Source organism: Haliaeetus albicilla, chromosome 24, assembly GCF_947461875.1.
Source record: "Haliaeetus albicilla chromosome 24, bHalAlb1.1, whole genome shotgun sequence".
Classification (NCBI taxonomy): Eukaryota; Metazoa; Chordata; class Aves; order Accipitriformes; family Accipitridae; genus Haliaeetus; species Haliaeetus albicilla.
This window is the reverse complement of record NC_091506.1, coordinates 14668190-14689168: the sequence shown is the minus strand read 5'-3', so window position 1 is coordinate 14689168 and position 20979 is coordinate 14668190. Positions and strand designations below refer to the sequence as shown.

The following is a 20979-nucleotide window of genomic DNA, read 5'->3' as shown; positions in this document are numbered from 1 at the left end:
CGTTCATTCAATCAAAATACAGCTAGAAACAGCCATTAAGAAAAGCACGAATGTGGGCAGTTATTTTAAAATAGAAAAAAGTTTATAATGCCAGAGTAATTGATTTAGAAAAACTAGTACAAAATAAGGCATAGAAAGGTTGGAGAGGGATCAGATGTTCCCTGCTTCCACAAAAAACCCAAACCAAACCCCAAAACAGAATATATGAAATGAGGTTAAAAGGGCCCAGGTTCAGAAGAAACAGAAGGAGATACCTTTTCATACCACTAAAAGTAGACTTCTGGGATGCTTTGTAAAAAGATCTTGTAGATACAGAAAGTTTACATGGGCTTAAGCAGACTAGAGAAATTACAGAAGAGAGATCCACTGACAGCTACTAAACACACAGAAACTACATCCAGCTTTGGAAGTCCTTCACTTAAAGTGCTGGAGGCTGGAAGAATATTTGGAGAAATTATCATATATGCTGTTCCTACTCTTTCCAGGGCACCTGCTTATGGCCATTTTTGGACACAGGATAATGGACAGGACAGACTATTTACTCTGATACAGGGTTTTTTATGTGTTATTTATACCTTTTGATGAGATACTACCCATAAATTGCAAAGTTAGAAACATTTGTGCACAGAATGACATTTCATTCAAATAGAAGACAGGCTGTCTTCCAAAAGAAATTCTAAAACCTTCTGAAATGCCACTTGGAATGCACACTGTGAGGAATTTTGACTCACTTTCCATGATCATACTCATCCTATAGGGATACCCTATCATATTGTAAAGATCCTTGGTCATAACAGAAGTTGACTAACTTGGGACAAATGGGGCCTCCGATAATAGTATTTTCTAATTTTATTTTTTTCCCTGCAAGAAAGTGTCTACATGGTAAAAATCACTGAGAAATTACACAGAAGTCTTACTGGAATATTGTCCTTGTCATACTCTTTCAAATCCTTTAAGAAATTCATGTCACCAAGCAGTTTCTTGCTTGGAGTCCAGTAATCCAAAATCTACAAAATACAGTAGGAAATATCTTTTCAAGCTTTCAAACAAACACACAAACAAAAAATGACAAATCTCTTTTAACTAAAACTCATGTATATTTAATACTGATGACCTCGTATCTCCTTGAGACGTCAATAAAGGAGAAAGTCTATCAGATCAAACATTTCCCCCAAACCATGCCCAAACCCCAAAACTGAAGAGTGTCTCAGAGAAGAGTTATGTATTATCTATTTTCTAGATATAGAGTCAAGCAAGTTAAATGTGTTGTCTTTGCACATTACAAAACTTTAAAAATTTGGAGTTCTGGAAGTTTTCAGTAAAATAATGGATGGAGGCTGTAAGTACTTGCCTACTTTAGTGGACCTTGGGTGACCTTGTTTACTGAAAAGTGCTCTGTGTTGAGAAGAACATGAATTACACTTTTATTTGAAACTATTGTCTGCCATTTTACCTTGCCTCCAGTCCCTGAAGGATCTGCAATTTTCTCAGGTTTTACATCTTTCATGACACAGACAGCAGCCATGACAAGTTTGACACCAGACGGAGGATTTTTCATTGATTTGACAATTGATATATCAGAAGGCTTAAATAAAAATCACATTTAAAAAAATTATGACAAATGTTATGCTTTTCTCACCACTAAGATAAATGAACTAACAGAAAAAAGGGGGAATTATAACACCATTATCAATGAACATAATTAGAGGGGACTTTTCGATGGGATGATACAGTGTTAGCAAGACAATTAACAATATCCATCAATGTATCCTATGCAGGGGAAATAAAAATGAAATAAATGCTAGTAACTGTAAACTAATGATTAATTAAAATTATGGTTTAAAAAGTCCAGGGTTTTTTTTTTATTTATTTTTTTAATTTTATTTTAAAAGTCCATGTATTTTTTGATACACTTCCATAAGTGTCAGCTAAGACATCTCATATACTTCATAACTCCTACTAAACTACCTCCTACTATACTAAAGTCCTGCAGGACTTTCCCAACAATTCTGCTTTCAGATCATGTGTAAGTCATGACAAGGACAAAACCTTTAAACCAAAGATAGAGATAATTCTTAGCTATAAACAAATGCCATGTTACACACTGGCAGTCAACATTAACTTCGCTCAAAGAGGAAATCAGCTGATACCACTGCTGGCAACTTCAGGTTTTGGTTACTTTTACCACAAGTGGGCTTTCTTGCAAATAAACAATTTTTTTAAATGCCGCCCTCCCATTGGTATTCTGAGTACATGAAGAAGAAATATATTGAACAATGACTGTACAGGTCCTGTCCTTCGTCAAAACTAAGGAAATTTAACACTTTTCAAATTCTTTTCATCTTAGTGCATTCTTTCCCAAATAAATGGAAGGGTTTAATCATGTTAAATAACTCTTTCAAATGCTGAAGTTTAGATCAGCTTGCCTTCAAAGTGTCAAGAGCATCAAGTGCGGCCTCCAGGGCTGGGATTGCTTCTGCCAGGTCACTCTCACATTCATTTTTCAATGTCTGAGCTTCTTCAGCTTTTTCTGTAGCAATTTCTTCATCTACTTTTACAGTTTTTCTTTTTTGTTCTACTTCTGCAGATTCTATTTCTATAGTCTAAAGAAAAACACATGGGTGAGCTTCCTACTGAGCAGGGAATGATCAAATAAACTGAAATTACCCAGTATAGCACTTATGGAATAGTCTAAAATATAAAGAAAAGATTGAACTATTTTAATATTTTCATATATTTTCAAATTATATTAAGGGAATAATTTGTTTCTTAGCATAATGCAAAATCATCATGGAGCTTTAACAGTAGGTGAACTGCATGTAATCAGATTACTGTCAATAAAAGCTATTTAAAGTATGTTTGAAGTTCAGGAGACAAACTCAATGTTTGTGGATCAGGCTACAATTAAAAAATGACTAGCTTTTACAGTGAGTTTTCATAGCTTCACAGTCTATAACATTGACTACTCAAAGTTATTTTCTTTTCAGTGATGAGTCAAGACTTCATACAAGTACTCCCTTTTCAGTTCCACATAAGTCACATCTAGTTTTCTTGTATGTTTGTAACAGTAGGTAGAAGAGAGATTACTGTATCTAAAAACACTTACAAAGCAGAAGTGCATAAAAACGTCAATCAAATCTTGTTTTTTTGTGATGTGACAGTAACATATTAGATAAGTGTATTTTCGCAAGCCAGAATTTTCAAAAACACGCAAGAGATTGGTTCCTACATCCCACTAAATTTCTATGAAGTGAATTCTTTTAGAAATCAAGTGTGTAATCCCTGTGTATGCAAAGACAGACTGTGCAAAACTGTTCTTGTTTATTTTGCATGCTGAAGAACTATGTGTGGGTTTTGCAATGTTTGTGAGTGATTTTGGGAAATCCAGCCTAACCACTATTAGCATGAAAGTTCCTCTAACATCCTTCAGCCTGGAGCTTAGGCAAGGACTGTACATCCAGAGCCTGTACCTTACATAAAAAACACAATTTTCTTCCAGTTCTAAGGATATAAGCATAAATAGTGACAAGTTTCACAATACTGCAAACCCCAGTAAACAAGAAGTGAGCTCAAAAACCCGAATTCAACTCTTATTTTCTGAAAGTCACATATCAGCAACCTTATACAGGCATAGTCTTTAGAACCTGACTACAATCAGCTGAGATACTGAAGTTGAAGTACATTGTATGATTAAGATTCCTCACTCAAAGCTAATTATTACAAAGGTGAAATTATGGATCCCAAGCATACACATGCTTACATTAAAAACCACAAAATTGTATTTGTATAACTCTACCTTCATCATGTTTGCATTATCAAATTTAGCTTCTTCCAGTTTGGGCTGCAGCTGAACTAGTTCTTGTTTCATCTCACCAACCTATACATATGCAGAAGAATCAAGTAGGATTCAGAAGTGCCAAGTACAATTTCCAACAAATTCTACAAGACCTAGATTTTACCTAATGACTAATTTACTGATAGAAGGAAATAACATTGTTTCAAATCAAAACACCTCAGAGACTTATTTTTTATCTCATATGTGCAATCTCTAATTTTAAGAACTACATTCACCTACAGTCACCTGTTAACCATTTAGCAAAGGGAAGTTCTGTTCACATACTGCTAAGCAATACATGCTTATAGGTCTGTGGCCTCTAGCACAACTGCTATGACTGTAGGAAAGAAAAGGTAAAATAAATTTCTTACAGTTTTACTGTTGAAGCTAAAGCTAAACAAAATCTGAAGTAATGCTTTTGACTGATTTCTCCAGGAAAAGACCAGCTTTTGCCAAACATTTTGTATTTTCAGTTCCATTTTTGTCCTAACTCACTTGTGATTCAGCAAAAGCTAGTTTATCTAGTCCATTCACGTATTTCTTCTTGGCTTTCATTACAGCGTCTCGTTTCTGAGTAAGAAGTTTCCGAAACGCAGCAATAAGCTCAAGATAAGAAGCAGGAGTAACATAATTATGGCGCCCCAGACTTTGCAAGAACCTATTAAAAAAAAAAAAAAAAAAAAGAGTACCTTTAAGTTTTGTTTTCTTTTTCTAGTTTAACTATTGTTAGCAAAGTTATGTAACTGTTTGACAAATAATAGGAGTAAACAATTTTGACAATTTTATATATTTTTATGCACACAGATAGTATACATTAACTTTTAAACCAGAAACTAGTAGCAATGAAACTCAATCACCTACTATATTGTTTTTTCTTGCTTCTAAAAATTCAACTTTTGAGTTCTGTGTTGCTCAATTTACTACTTTCAACAGCGTAATCTTTTCCCTCTTAATATTTCTATAAATTAATGAGTTGTTTTCAACAGAAACAGACTGACCTTACAGAGAGTGACAAAACTGAAGTATGAAAGTATTTACAGATTGGCACAACTTCCTGACGCTCACTGTCTGTGAGCTGAAGTGTTTCTAAGAACTTATTAGCCACACGTTCAAGGGCATCTTCAGGCCATGGCTGAGGGAGAAGTGAAGAGAGAAGCATTTCTAAAATTCAGCTCTTAGCAGTCTTTATAATTTAAAAACAATTTTTACTATTCAAACCACCAGAATGAGACACAGTAGTCCCAATTATGTCTCAAGAAAAATTAACTGATATGAGGGTTAGATCAGGCAGCAGTGTCACTACCCATGCAATCTTTTCTGGCAACTCCAGGCTGACCTTCTAGTTAAAAGCCACATATTGCCATTCTACCCAAAGATTTCTGTGTCTATGTCATCCTTTGGCAGAAAAATTAATTAATGTCAGCACCAGGCCAAGCTATAGAGCTAACTGCACTTCACTGAGAGTAACACCCATTACATCGAGGATTGTTAACTACAGTAATTTTCCAAGTTTTATTCTGCTATAAAAGATCTACTTTTAAACAACAGGACTTGCATTTGCTAGTCATTCCCATGATGCATGACCTCTTAACAGGGAGCAGAAATTATGATCATTTTACAATCACGTTGAAATGGTTTCTCTCGTCCTTTAAAATACACATACTATGCAATAAAATGACAAATTACCATCACCAAACTGACACTATTCAGAAATGTAAAATTTGTAGCAACAAAATTTAAGTTTCCTTAGTTGTAAAAATGCTTAGATTGCATATCAAAGAGCTCCCAAAATATTACAAAAAATGCCTATGCTATTTTAAAATTTTGAAAAACATGGAGTACTTCTACACAGAAGTCAAGAAAAAAATCTAATGGGACATAAAAATACAGATTCTTAGAAAACTGAAGTAGTTTGTTGAGAAAACAGTATAAATACTTTCACATACCTGGAACCAATCAATAGTACAGCAGTTGATGAGTGAGGGAAACTGCCTCAGACGATTGCGGAAAGCATCTCCAATTGGGCTGAATGCTACCACAATATGGAGATTTTCTTTGCAACGGTTCACAAAAAATGCAAACAAGGCCAAGGGACTGAGTTCTTCATGTTTATTGCCAGCCTGAACTATTGCACGAACACCCTTAGGAATAACACATAGTGTAAAAACTGTTATATAATTTCTCATTAAGCACTTCTAAAGTCCTATAGCAATCCTGTTAATGAGCATCACCATGAAGCAAATTTTTTATTGATAAATGAAACAGAATAAACTAGAAAAACTGTAGTAAATAAAGTAGTAAATAAAATAGTAAATACTATTTGAGAATAGGATTACAGTATTTATCTGTGACCCTGACAACTCATTCTAGAAACGATCATCTGAGCAACTGAGAATACACCAGAACAAAAACTAAAAATCCATCCCAAGATGAGTTCCAGATGGATAAGACACATTAAGATCAGACAGAGGATTAAGACATTCTGAAGAATCAAAATTCATAATCAGATGCCTCAAGAAATAAAGAGCCAAACCCTTCTAATGATAAATACAACTATCAGGTTTAACTACAATCAATCTTCAGTCACTCAAAGATTTAGAAGATATCGAAACAGATGAGGCAAATTACTATTTTCATTACACAAAAGCCACTACAAAATAAAGCAAATGTTTTTCTCATCACCTACGCTTTAAGTGCCACGTAAGTCCCCTAAACGATATTTCAAGGCATTTACTTACTAAGAACTTTTTTAGCTTTAATATTATACTAAAACATGCTGTATTTACCTAATTGGAGTATTTAAGTTTCAAACATCAAAACATATTCCATTTGTTCATTTACCAAAACCAATAATCTCTCAAAACAAGAAACCTCTAGATTTGAAATTAAAGACTACTTCATAAAAGTATTATTATCCTCAACTAATTAACAATCCACAAAACACTGACTACAAACCCTAAAACTCAAATTATTCTTCCACAAAAGCATGTATACTTTACATAATCCCACAATTAAAATAAATGAAAAAAAATTAGTTTAGTAGCAATAGAGTAAAAGTGGAAATATTTTGATGGAGCAGATTTAAATGAATAAAAACCAACTTTGGTTCAGTTGGCATATTATGGATAGCTACCAAGTTCTAGCATACACCAATTGAATATGTTTGTACAAACTATAAAATTGCAAGAGAGCCACATTATCTTAATATTGTTATTATATACCTGGCAAGAATGAAACAGTAATAGAGAAAGATGATTAGAATTATAATCTAACTTCTTTGCAAAATACATGGAATGCAGGTATCAACATGCTCCATAACTTAAGCACAAGAACAAACAATACAGTAACATTTATCAAGTGACATAGCTATTTCAATAAAAAACATTTGTGTATGGACTAAGAACCACTTTGAATGTCAATAGAAGCATACCTAAGAAATTTATTAGTAAACATACTACAGAGATATGAAGACAGCACAGCATACAGTTCCAAATATTGTTACCTAACATTGTTTCCAGCTTGATGTATACAAAGACTGATGCCCCTCCCTCCCAACTGGTGACTGCTATTTTGAAAATCTAAGCCTGATTTTAGTTAGAAATTTTTTAAAAATTGACTGAGTACATTGCATCTTTACTTCTGAGCCTGAATTCATGGAGCACCCTTCCCCAACTTCTCTGAGTAGAAATGTCAAGACTGAAATTCTGTCTAAACAGTAGTGTCCTAGACAGCAAGGGTCTATTGACAAATGCAGGCTGTGTTTTTTTAAAAAAGAAGTCTTTGCCCTTAATTGATCAATGAAAACATTATGAGGTACATTCTTTTTGTGCACAATAAACTGCAAAAAATAATTATGGCCACAGGGTGTTTGTGAACAATCCAGGCTCCCTACGTGCACAACTTAATGTGTTTGCGAACAGAATGCCAGGTCAGAACTAAAGCTAGTAGTAGCTATAAGCTACCCCATAAGTTTAATAATAACTGGCTGATTTATCTAAGGTCTCAAAAAAAGTCACAGAATTAAGTGCATATATCCAAAGGCCACACTTCACACTGAACTGACAATATACCTTAAAAGGGAGGTGACATTAAAGAGAATTTCTAAAGATACCTCTATAATTTCTTGTTTTTCATCTGCTGCAAAAAGATTGGGTACTTCCCCAGTGTTGAGGACACTGTCAACATCTTCTAAAAAGCTTTCTTCTTTAATTTGTGAATCTGTGATTATAAATACAGTTTTCAAGCCTTTTACACCAGCATTCTTCAGAAGACTCTAAAAATGCAAGACAGTTGAAATATTGTATATTCCAAAACATCCTTCCTCAGAATTAAGTCAAAATGCAGACAGGTTATTAATACTCACTTTCAGATCTTCTCTCCACTCATTTGTACCATAGGTCTTAGAAATCTCTGGTTGAAAAACACACATTTTTGCCATGAATGCTGCTAGACGAGTCAAAGACTGGCGTCCACTTCCTCCCATTCCAACTAACAAGGCATTACCCCCTGGCTGCTTCAGAATACGACTTATACGAGACAAATGTTCCAACACATACCTGTATTTGAAATGTGCTGATTACCAGAATGGCAGAAATACATATACATATAAATCTGTGAACGTATAGAAGTAGCATCTCCAAAACAAATTTCTGAAGGCGGGGTGGGGTGGTGGGGAAGAGGAAGAAAGGGAGTGGGTTTGCACCACAAAATAAAATAAAACTTACAACTCTTCTATTATACAAACATCAGTATTTAGCTAAATTACAAATTACTACAAATTTCTGAAAGGAATAGGCAGTGGTGAGAACAGGAGCACCATATGGATAAAGGTGTCAAAGAAAACCAACAGAAATTCTCTACTTTTAAAACTGATAATACTGTTATGGTTTAGCTTTCTTGAAGTATAACAGTTTAAATACTTTTAAAGGAATAACTGGGGAAAAATGGGTTATATCAACACCCTCTGCCTCTGGCAGTATTTTATAACTTACATGTGAAATAGATATTGGAACAATATCTTCAGAAAGCAGTATCTGCACATTACTGAGAGTTCTATCTACTGTGAAAACAAAAGTACAATTTATCTTGGAATATGCAGCAAGGTCTACAGGAAATGGCCTGTTTAAGCACAAGGCACGGGGTAGTTAAAGTAAGCTGAGTAGTAGTTAAAAGTGGTCTCAAAAAAAGGTTAAGGCATTTCAAAGATAAATTCTTGTTTATTTTGATTGGTTAGAAAAATAAGAGAGTCACATCCAGATGTTATCCATGAGATTGGACTCTAAGCCTACAGTCAGACATGCTCTCCCAGCTGCTGTTCAGTGAGGTAACTGGGATATTGCTTCTACACTCAGGAAGTGCCCTCTGATCAGAGGTCACCAGCTCTTCAAACTCCCAGCATAGCTGTATATAAAGGTAGTCAAAAATCCAGCTTGTCAAAATGACCTAGACTGAAATAAACTGCTGTTAGAAGTGCTTAAACTACCCCTAATTACCTTCACAAAGCATCTACATGTCAAGTTACACTGGCAAGTATGAAGAGGCAGTAATCTCTAGCAATAAAGGGGAGGAGGGAGTTCTGACCTCCCAATCTGTCTCAGTTGTAGCTCTGCCTGATCACAAGTTAAGGCAACAATAGCAGCCCGCACAGTCTAAACTTTCATAGGATTAGCTACAGCACCAGGCTAGGTACACACCCCGAAGTGGGGCACGGCTGTGCTGCATCACAACGGAGCAGACAGGCAGTGATGACTGTGCTATATCTCACCCTGTACCTCACAACCATAGAATCCTTGTCCATGGTGAAATGGAAGTCCAGTGGCTGCAGACAAAACTGATATCCATCTTCACCCCTAACAGAGGCCTAGCAGAAGTAGAGCACCCACCTGATTTGGTGCACAATGTTTCTTTAACAACCAAGGGATGTATTCAAAGCCCCTTAGGAGAAAAACTTCTCATTATTTACTTTTGGATAGAAAAAGCAGGTGCATAAGAGAAAAATCAGTTCACTTCCATCCAGAACAGGGTAACACCACACACACTTTTGTGGATGCATAAAGGGGAGGAGACATACAAAAACCACAGCCCACAAAATTGGATATACTGAATTATCAACTACTGCTTAAAGCTCTTAATAATACAGATCAATGCACCTGAAAACTACAAGGTTCATTCTTGTTTTGTGGGTCTGATTATATTCATCCAAACACTGCTCCACAACATCACTGAACAGCTGAATGCTTGGAATTTCAACATAAAGTCTTTCATCTCCCTCAAGTTCTGGATTCATGTAGTCACCAAAAAACAAACTTCTCATGTTTTCTTCCGTTACCTATGGTAAATATTCAACAAATTATGAAATCAAGTTTAATATTTAATGAACATATCCCTCACTGGAATTTTAGACAACAAAGGAGAATTTAGACAAATATTCAAGACACAAAACAAGCACTCTGAAATGTTTTGACTCACAGATAATACCCACCTCAAAATTCTCTATTTCCCATATTAAACAATATACTTACTCTTAATTTGTTCTTGGAACATAATTGGCTCAAATAGCCATTAACGGTCTCACAATCATGACCTTCAGATTACACCAAATTTATACAGATGTATGTTTAGCAATTTTCAATATATTATGAAATGGATAACTAAGACCACAAAGTTATTTTTTCTATACATCAGTGAAGTGACAGTGGAAGAAAAAAAAGAAAAACAGAAAAAGGAAGACAGGGCATACAGTCTAACATGATCATACAACATTTTAAAAACTAAAATTTCATAACAATTACAGAATGCTGTTTACCACACAGTAACTCAGTCACAGGCTAAATTTTAAAAGAGAATATTTCTTTATCCTGTAAAGCAGGTCTCTGGAAGTCCACTGAAGAGTATTTATACTTGTATTTCTCCTTGCAGGCACAATAGTATGTGCAGATCACAGCTACTTTTGTGGTAGTGATTTATAAATTACTCCGGTTGTTTCTGTTACCTTATCTCCCATTGCCCAAAGATTCAGTATGTGGTGTTACAGCTCCAAGAAAAGACGTGACAGAATTTTTTTGAAAAGTTGCTCTGCTGACCTACTGATTAATTGGATGCTTTATTTCTATGTGCAGGCATCTAGGAGCTTAATAAAACACTACGCTTGATAAATTGAATTTCGTAAGATATAAACACCCAGGGGTTTTGGGGTAAATCTGAAAAAATGTTGCACTATCTTTTTAATTGAATAAGAAATAAGTTTTTGTTTCACTATCAAATACACAAAATTCTTTTATGGAAAAATAATAAGTTTATCCACACTTTAAATGAAATACTTTTGAAAAGAACGCTTATGTACAACACTTAAACCCTTCCAACCATTTTTACTCTTTTTTTTTTTCCAAAGAAGCCATTTTGCCAAGTTCAACTCAAATTTTCAAGCACCTTTGATCCAAAATTTCACCTCTGATTGAGAGACTTACTAGTCCTGAATTTATAAGGAAAGCAATTGTTTTGTGACAGGTTAAACATAATACTCACAGGTGTGTTTCCTTGCTTCAGGTGTGCAAAAACTGAATCAAATGCTTCTTTGAAATGTTCTTTCACAATATCTTTCATTAAATTGAACAGCCAGGCTCTATCATTGTCTTCCACTAGACGGTCATAGAAGACCCGAAATACCTCATGTACAAACAGCCGAAGCATTACATGTTTGCTTTCAATTGATTTTCTCTTAATGAGCAAGCAGCCATGGATAACACGTGAAAAGTCACGCAGGTTGAATGTATAATGAGATTTGGCTGGTGTGGGCAAAAGATTTTTGATGGCTTTCTTGTACACCTTAAGATAATAACAACAAAGAACAAAATCAACAAAACAGTAACACCGACTGTATTATTACAATAAATCTTAAATGTTTTCTAAAATTGTATTTCTCCAAGAAAAACATTTCACACTTAACAATCCTAATAATGTCTAAAGATCTCAAAGTCCTCCGAATGTATCAGATGCACCTTCTGCAGTTCTGGAACTAGGTACTACTAACCTAATTGCAAATGGAAAAAGTAATTGTAGCAAGAGTAAAGAAATCTGCTGTAGGACCAGGAATACCAATCAGATCTCTTGACTTCCTTTAATTATATGATATCTTCCTTCAAGTGAAGGACTGAATGATATGTAATGGTAACTTCCTAGATTTTCAGTTGTTTAAATCTATTTGTTTGCATAACTACAAATTACTCAAAAATGGAGTCAATAAAAATGCTGAAGGAATAGGCAGATCAAGAAAAGTGTCTTTTGACTATATTTTGCTCTAATGTGAAATGCATCAGCTGTGGTTAGCTCATGCTGTTATAACAGAAACAGTGTCATTTCTTATTACATTGAACATAAATAACATGCTGAAGTAAATGCTGACAGAGGAAACTTTTAATCTGTCTCTGTACACTCACAGGTGAAGACAATTATCAAACATCAACCTGCTAAAAAAAAAAGTACAGTGAAATCAAGTGTTACAGGCTTGACTATATCCGTGGTACTGAGTACACATTCCACCTGTTGTCCCATGTCCAAAGCCAATTCCAAAGCCCAGTTCTTGCATTATACTTTAATCCTAGGAATTAGAAGGTATTGCTTACCAGGATGAAAATTCACGTTGGGACAGATTCTCTAGCAGGTAAATGCATATGAGTCTAACAGTATAAACAAAATTTGATGCAGTCTGATGAGAAATAACTGCATCACTATTAAAAGACAACACTCTGAAATTGGTCTAAGATGTATCCTGACAAAACTGAATGTTTTAAACATGTAGTCAAATGCATTCAAATCGCAGGTAGCTGCTACTATTATTTTCTATTTAAAGAAGCAAAATTTGTGAATTTCTTGCAAATTATTTTTTTGTGTGTTTGTTTTGGAAGGATTAATTGGACCTACAAAAAGACTTCTAGTGGCAGTAGTCAGTCAGCCTTGTGATTCATACATTGAATGTATTATCTAAGAGTAGTTCTGAAACACCAGCTCTGCAAATCCTTGGAATGAGATGGATTCAATCTTGAATATGTCCTTGGGTATAAGCAGAACTAGTGGAAAAGTCTGAGAAAGGCCTCAGCTCTGCAGTAGAAGGAAGTCACATCCCCTGTGAAACTTCAGCCATTTGATTTTGCCTTTGAAGCTGACCAGATTTTCTGTCAGGATTTTTCATCGGTCAAATATTAGCTACCTAATGCATTTCCATGATGAATACTTATGGTAGGCAATAGATTTGTTCACACTGCTAATGATTTCTGCTACGTAATAAGCCGGCAAAGCTATACTTTGATATTATGTCTGCAACTTAATGCTTCATTGCAAAAATGTCACGATTTGCCATTCCTTTCTTTACATGTATAGTACATTGCAAATGTGACACTGGCTAAAATCTGTCACATGGAACTTCACAAAACATTAATAAATTCCACACAGCCAGGCCCAATGGCTTTCAGTTTCACAACATTTCTGTGATGTCTTTTGTCATACTGGAGTCTGATTCTACAAAGCGGCATGTTCGTGTTGGCTTCCCTAGTCTGCTGTGATGTGCCCATAATTAGCGTAAAAACTAGGAGAGGAAGGAGGAAAGTGGAGAGGGTGATTTCTTCATTGTTAGTCTCTCTTAGAAGGAATTTTGGAAGGGTTGTAATCGATATTTTAATTTTGTCTTTGCGTGTGTGTGACAGCTCCCTGTGCCTGTCTGACCCCAAAGAGATTCCAGTCTCACCTACTTGACTTTATGTGGACAGGTACTAGGGAGCCCATACTAACACAAATTTAAAGACAATTTTCCTAGAGTAAGACAGTTACTGCAACAATGAAACTAAGACACTTTTGTCAAAGCAGGTGAGGCTATATGTTAAAAATAAGAAGGAACAAAATATCTAAAATCTCTACTTCACCAATTAAATTATTATAGAGCCAGTGGAACTTTACTGAACAAGTTAAAGGAAACTTCCATTAAGGTATTTGCCTCTTACCTCTAAAGTGGCAGTGACAATTTGATTTCCAGTTGTGAAGAGCTCAGCAGAAAATTCACTAGTCCGTAGGTAGAAAGCTACTACGGTAGAGAAGATGCGGACCATTGTTTCATCGCTAAAAGAATTAATAGCGCAAATGTTGAAGTGTCGCAAAAATCGAGGAGTAACAGGATTCCTCCCACCGCCTGGAGGCCCCATAGCAGCAAGTAACTGTACATCAACAAGTGTAATTTTAGATGTGTCCTTTAAATCATACCTTCAAAATAAATTGCAATGTGACATTTAGTTAGTTACAGATATAACACATTAGTTACAGCTTAGATGCATCTATATTACAGAGCACTCTGTGCACGCATACCATATGTACTTAAAAATATAATATTACATTACATATATTACATACTATATTTTTTCTATATATTTTATATTTAAAAAAAAAAAACAAACAAAAAACCAAGAACAACTAGTCTTATAACTATGGCCCAGTTAATCTCAACACATCATGCTGGCCTGAAAGAAAGAATATTTATCTAAACTGGGTTTGGCCCAGTTAATCTCAACACATCATGCTGGCCTGAAAGAAAGAATATTTATCTAAACTGGGTTACATAAAACCTGACATGAAATTTTGAGGCAAGTATTTAAAACTGTAACGTGGCGAGATGTATTATCTCTATTCAAGAGTAACAGACATTTGAGCCTGGAATCACAAAAGTAACAGTATTTGAGAAGTGCCTGGAATCACAGAATATTCAGGCTAGAAGGGACCTCAGGAGACCACCTGTTCCAATCTTCCAATATAAACAGAGCCAATAACCTCAAAAGCAAGGCATACCTTTAGCTTAGTTTTCTTCATGCCTATTACCAGCTGATTCCATTGTTACTTTAAAAAATTATTTTGAAGTGTTGTTAAAAAAAAAATTTGTGATCTTGGATGACAGTAAAAACCAATGCAATGAGTAAAATCAAAAGTTTTATATAATTGCATATATATATATATATATATATATAAAAACCTGCCAATTCACTGTGAGGAGGAAAAGAAAGGAAAGAAACGAACTGCACTGAAAAAATAAAAACAATTAAAAATGTAGACAAAAAAATCCAGGTGTAAAAGAATGATTTTATTTATACATACAAATACTGCTAAAGTTCAGCAATAAAATCTTCTAAAAAAAACAAAACAAATCTGATCATCAATTTCTTAAACTGAAAAGTCACTTAAAGAGCAAGAGTGAAGTTGCTCTAACTTTAAATAACATATTCTTATATAAACCAAAGCTATCTTAACATCCACAAAGCAGCTTAAAAAAGTTTTGAAAGTAAAATTCAAGTGAATAAATAATTATAACAGGAAATGCAGCAACAAAAAAGTTTAAATTGTATTTCAAATAATTACCAAAATCCATGGTCACAGAACTGTCTTAAAAGTTCTATAGGAGGCTGTGCACCATACTTCTCCAAAGCAGGCATATTCATATCATCTACAAAAATAATGCACTTTTTTCCCACTGGAGGGCCAAAGACTCCTTTGCGCCTCTTGTCCAGCCTGGCCATAATAATGTTCTATAATGCAGACAGGAATATACAAAACACAGAATAAATATTCGTACATGTTATCTTTTTGAAACATAAATTATCTATTCTACTAACCTGGGTCTGATTGGCACTGGTTCGAGCTGAAAAATTAATGAAGAAGGGAAAGTAGCGCTCCTTTTCCAAGTTGTTCATTAACTTGTCCTTGACATACACAGATTTCCCAGTACCTGTTGGTCCCACTAAAAGCAGTGGTCTTCACAAAAAAAGAAATAAAGCATACAGACTAACAAACTGTAAACTAATTGCAATTAGAAGTCAAAGGTTTTACTAATTTGTCCTGCTTATTCTACCTCTAAAAACATTACACACCTTAAGAAGAAACTAAAATGTTTTAACACATTCATATAACCCTTTCATAATTTTAGTTTGCTCCCACCAACAAGACAAAGGGGACAAAGTGAAAGAGATATTTCTCATTCCCTCATTCTACTGGCTTTGGAGTATGTATGAACATACATGGAAGTTAAATTTCTTCTGATAGGTCTTGCAGTAGTTTAAACTTTATAAAACTTTCAGGCTTGAAATTTAATATGAGGCTGTTTTATATTTCATTCTCTTATATGATCTGACCATAGATAATGTAACTGATTTTGATAGGACTAATCAAAGAAAAAAAAAATTCATTACCAAAGAAGACAGAGGGTACAAAAACTCTTTGGGCTGTCATTAACAGCATCCTCAGAACAAGCATACTAAAACTGGATTATAATAAGGCTTCATAAAAAAAAAAAACAAACACAAACCAAAAAGACACTTTAAGGCAACAAATTGCATTGGTTGTAGTAAATGTCTATTTTTAACAGGCCAAATAACCTTTGAGGGCTTGATAAAAACAATGAAGTCAATGGAAAGAATAAGAGATATTTCTACCTATGACCATGTCGTGGTTTAACCCCAGCCAGCAACTAAGCACCACACAGCCGCTCACTCACTCCCCCCCATCCAGTGGGATGGGGGAGAAAATCAGGAAAAGAAGTAAAACTCCTGGGCTGAGATAAGAACAATTTAATAGAACAGAAAAGAAGAGACTAATAATGATAATGATAACACTAATAAAATGACAACAGTAGTAATAAAAGGATTGAAATGTACAAATGATGCGCAGGGCAATTGCTCACCACCCGCCGACCGACACCCAGCCAGTCCCCGAGCGGCGATTCCCTCCCTCCCCCACTTCCCAGTTCCTAAACTAGATGGGACGTCACATAGTATGGAATACACCGTTGGCCAGTTTGGGTCAGCTGCCCTGGCTGGGCTTGAGAAGCTGAAAAATCCTTGACTGTAGTCTAAACACTACTGAGCAACAACTGAAAACATCAGTGTGTTATCAACATTCTTCTCATACTGAACTCAAAACATAGCACTGTACCAGCTACTAGGAAGACAGTTAACTACATCCCAGCTGAAACCAGGACAGACCAATATTTCAGAAATTTGCAATGAAGTGACGTAACTTACTTCCCATGGGTAACGAATAGCTCTATCAAATAGGTATATCGGACTGTATCCATAGTTGGGACTATAATATCTTGAATCTTCACGTTTTTATCACTGTAACTAATATTTTTAATAAATCCATTCCAATGAACCCAACATCCTCTGCCTTTCAGCTAGAAATACAGATGTAAAATAGAATGGTGTTACTTCTAGACATATGGAAGGTTTTCTCTACTAGCTCACTTTTGAAAAATGAAAATAATAAATTTTAATAAATTAATATTAATTTTTTCAGAAATGCATATATTTAGTTTTCTTTATCTCACTAATAAAGTGTTAAAGTACCTACATAAGCTTAGACCCCTTTTCTTAAAGATATTGTTCAGCTAAAACAAACCAACCATACAAAAACACAACAGAAGAACATATGCAAAAATTAAAAAGTGTAATTATAATCTAACATTTCTAATGGATACCATAAACAAAACTGTAATATAAGCAAACTGCCTATGGGCTCAATATCCTGCTTTCCTTCTAGACAGTCCACATTTCTTCTATATGAAACCAGATTTGAGTCCATCAGCTTAGCTTTAGCTACAGAATAACTATAATGTGGCAACATTATAAATATAACTGATGTGTACATCTTGGTGTTTTCTAAAAAAATTTGGTCAGCACATTAGCATTCAACAAAGAAAAAGAATTGAAAAATGCACTGTGGGATTTAATCCAACACCAATACTCTACAACATCCAACAAGCTTTGTAAAGTTAAAATATCCATCTAGCTTTATTTTCCTTCCATTCAGACTGTAAGAATCTACTTCAGTCAACACAGAAGCAATCAATCATACCTCATACATGTAGTCATAGACCAAGCCTTTCTCTTCAAAGGGACACTCCCATTTTCCCACACTTGTTGGTACAGGATTTATTCCAGATTTCCCAGCCACAGTTTCCCTCAAGAAAGTATCAAAAATTATCCTGCTGTCACCATCACAAGTTCCACCAATGGACCAGATTGTGGCAAAAGCAAAGCAACCCTGCAAGAGCAAAAAGATGAGCAACTGCCTAAAAAGTTGACATGTTATGTAAACCTTGTACAGTCTGATTAACAAACATAGTTCTGAAAAATACTGTTAAGCAGACAGGTGTTACAAGGTACCCTTGGATAGCCCTGGTCCAAAGAGATTTAGAAATCTGATTAAAGACAGAATAAACCAAAAACTTTATTCAAGGATACAGAGAGATATATCTATCTATCTGTCTATCTAGATATTGAGAGAGAGAGAGAGAGAGAGAGAGATGACAAAAAAATAAAGGCCACTGACTAAAGCATTATGTCCCATGATAAAGCCCGAGAAGAGTTCAATCATGTGGTCTCAAGAATTTCTAATCGCAAACCTGGATCTAGGAATTTTCTATAAATTTTAAATAAATTTTAAATAAATACTTTTACATTGTTTTCTTCAGTTTTTCATAAGAACAATCATATAAGATCAGACAGAGCATCCAACTAATACAACTCTCAGAAAACACTTCCCAAGGAAATTTTGCTCAAACAAGCCCATCAGTCTTACATGAAAACATATTTTCTTTAAGGGAAACAAGACACTTTGCCTTAGGTAATTACTTGGTTAGCGAAAAAGCACATTTAACAAAAACACTATTTACCCCAGTTAATTGGAAAAACAGTAAAATGTTTAATCATATTTGTTACTTGCAAGACCTGCGTCTCATCTGGGCATCTCCAAAGTTTGGGGGAAGGAGCAAAGAGGTAGCAAAATTGTTTCACATGTCTCTTATCCCAAACTAAAGTTGTTTTGATTAGTCCAATTATTTTTGAAGACTGGCATATGCAAAAACAGATATACATTTTTCTACAGGTTAAAAAAACCAACCATAATCCATGCACGGATATTTCTGTTGGTGGGATCTTCTTGCACAGTTTGACAAATCAACATTTCAAAAAGCCGCGTAAGAGCTACTACAACATTGGTATTGCTTGTAGGTACCAGCTCCTATGAGATACAAAAGGATCGGTATTATACTTTACGTGTTCAGTTAGTTTATCTTTTGGAGCTAAAATACTAAAATAATTAGATAATTAGCTAATTCTGAACAAATATTTGAAGGCAAGGTTTACACTGACTTTTATCAAAGGATCATTTGCCCTCCTCTGTCCTTGAAACATCAAGACATTTAGCTTGTTAACCATGTTCACAGCTACCACGTGGCCACTACAATCATAAATCCTAAAACAAAAAAAACCCACGGAAGTAACTACAGCAATAAATGAGCAAACGCCTAAGTGCTATATCACACAGATTTTGCAAGGAACTACACATATGTTTCCCCTAACACTTAAAAAAGTACTTCCCTATTCAACATGACATCTTTAAAGAAAAAAATAATGTACAAAATTATCTTGGGAAGACTTCTCAATCAGTGTTTTAAATACTTACTTTACTTTTGAAAAGAACAAGGTGAAAACTATGATCAACTCACAATACAAGTCTTGCTTAACATTCTCATTTTAGCTTTCCAAATTAGACCCAAGAGTTGCCCTTCTCAAAACAACAGGAGGCTGCTGCATATTCATTCTAATTGTCCTTGTCATGAGAGAACAGTCCCTCCCTACCAAGGGTAACAGAATAGAAATGGCCACCTAGCTATTGCAGGAAAAAAAATGGCAAAAAATACCTTGCACTGTTTCTGACGGAATCTTAATGCTGGTGGTATTAACCAATCAAAAAGTCCCTGCAGAAGATCTTGATGTCCCTTTAAGTTAAGAGGTTCAGGCAGTTTACTCAACCAAGAGGTAACAAGTGGCCTCCAGCCGAGTTGAGAAGGTTCCAAATAAATCATACCACAACGACTGACTGTAGCAGGCTAAGGAAAAATTGTAAACTCATTTTATTATACATTTAATATATTGAACTTTGTTTTATATTTTCATTAAATACAAAACTTACTGATGCCTGGGAAAGATCCATTGTTTCAAAAATAAGATTCATCTGAAGGGACATTTGGATGATTTCCCCACTCATCAAACAAAGCTTTAATAATAACAAAAAAAAATAATCACAAGCAAGATTAGAAAAAAAAAATTAGTTGTAAATTATGCATCCTATCACAGGAGATTTCTATATGAAAATCAGCAAAACCGAGTATAACCAAAGGCAAGGTCAACCGCATAAAATGTTTAATCACTTGGAGCAATAATTTTTTTTTTCAAGCTTTAGCTAAATTCTTCACTTAAACCACAGTACTCCACATTATCCTACCAGTAGGTTCATTACAGGTAACTATCAATCTTGCGTATGACAGGAAATCTTGCAAAAAGACAGCAAGCAGAAAAAAGAAAGGCTATCTGCTGCTATTGTTGCTTATATTGAAGCATTCCAGCTGGAGACCCACCATTCCTACTTACTAAAATAAAAGTCCAGTTTGAGTATTTTGACACACTATCACCCAGAACTTAAAATGTCATCTCTAACTTTTATATTCACTTTGAGACTCCTAAGGCCCATTTCCAGAAGTGCTGTAAGGTTACTGACTTCAGAAGTCATTAATTTTGAAAATACAATCCTTTGTGTCTTGGGATTGCCTTTAAATGCAAGTGCCTAAGTTTGTGCAAGTTTTGAAACCGTGGGATTTACATTAAATATAATTAAATGTAATCTTTTAAATTTAAATTTTTTATGTTACAAACTTACAATAGGGCATTAAGGAAATATATATTTTATGTCTTACAGCAATTAGTTGATTCTGTGATTATGATTCCATTAAAGTCATAAAAACAAAAACAAACAACCAAGAAAAGCTTACAACTTGTTACCAAAGCCACTTTGCACTTACTCTTTTCAAATGCCAGGCACTGCTGTTTGCATTAGTGGTTTTATATGTAGAAGAATATTTTCAAAATGTCACATTATTTTATTTAGGCATTTATTTCCACTGACTGATACCTTTTTGTTGTCATCCAGAACTGTGTTCATGCTTTCTATCCACAGAGTGTCGATTGGGCCATCAAAGATAACCCATTTGCGTTCAGGAGTCTCAGATAATGCAAATTCTCTGAAAGTATTAGCAATTATACCATCTGTCCACTAGA

The 20979-nt window shown here is 34.8% G+C and overlaps 1 protein-coding gene across 1 annotated transcript in view; it reads right to left on the bottom strand.

Annotated features, from left to right (window-relative positions):
- DNAH12 (dynein axonemal heavy chain 12) overlaps positions 1-20979 on the bottom strand; it is a 72794-nt gene that overhangs the window by 20704 nt on the left and 31111 nt on the right. The window contains exons 31-50 of the mRNA XM_069812269.1: positions 20834-20974; positions 19838-19921; positions 19566-19754; positions 18764-18883; positions 17717-17905; positions 16885-17036; positions 15481-15619; positions 15227-15393; positions 13828-14083; positions 11360-11659; positions 9985-10163; positions 8199-8391; positions 7947-8108; positions 5782-5976; positions 4834-4967; positions 4331-4493; positions 3797-3877; positions 2427-2603; positions 1454-1585; positions 918-1007 (exon numbers count right to left, since the gene is read on the bottom strand). Coding sequence (XP_069668370.1) covers positions 918-1007; positions 1454-1585; positions 2427-2603; positions 3797-3877; positions 4331-4493; positions 4834-4967; positions 5782-5976; positions 7947-8108; positions 8199-8391; positions 9985-10163; positions 11360-11659; positions 13828-14083; positions 15227-15393; positions 15481-15619; positions 16885-17036; positions 17717-17905; positions 18764-18883; positions 19566-19754; positions 19838-19921; positions 20834-20974 — 3243 coding nt within the window. The remainder of the gene's footprint in view (positions 1-917; positions 1008-1453; positions 1586-2426; positions 2604-3796; positions 3878-4330; positions 4494-4833; positions 4968-5781; positions 5977-7946; positions 8109-8198; positions 8392-9984; positions 10164-11359; positions 11660-13827; positions 14084-15226; positions 15394-15480; positions 15620-16884; positions 17037-17716; positions 17906-18763; positions 18884-19565; positions 19755-19837; positions 19922-20833; positions 20975-20979) is intronic.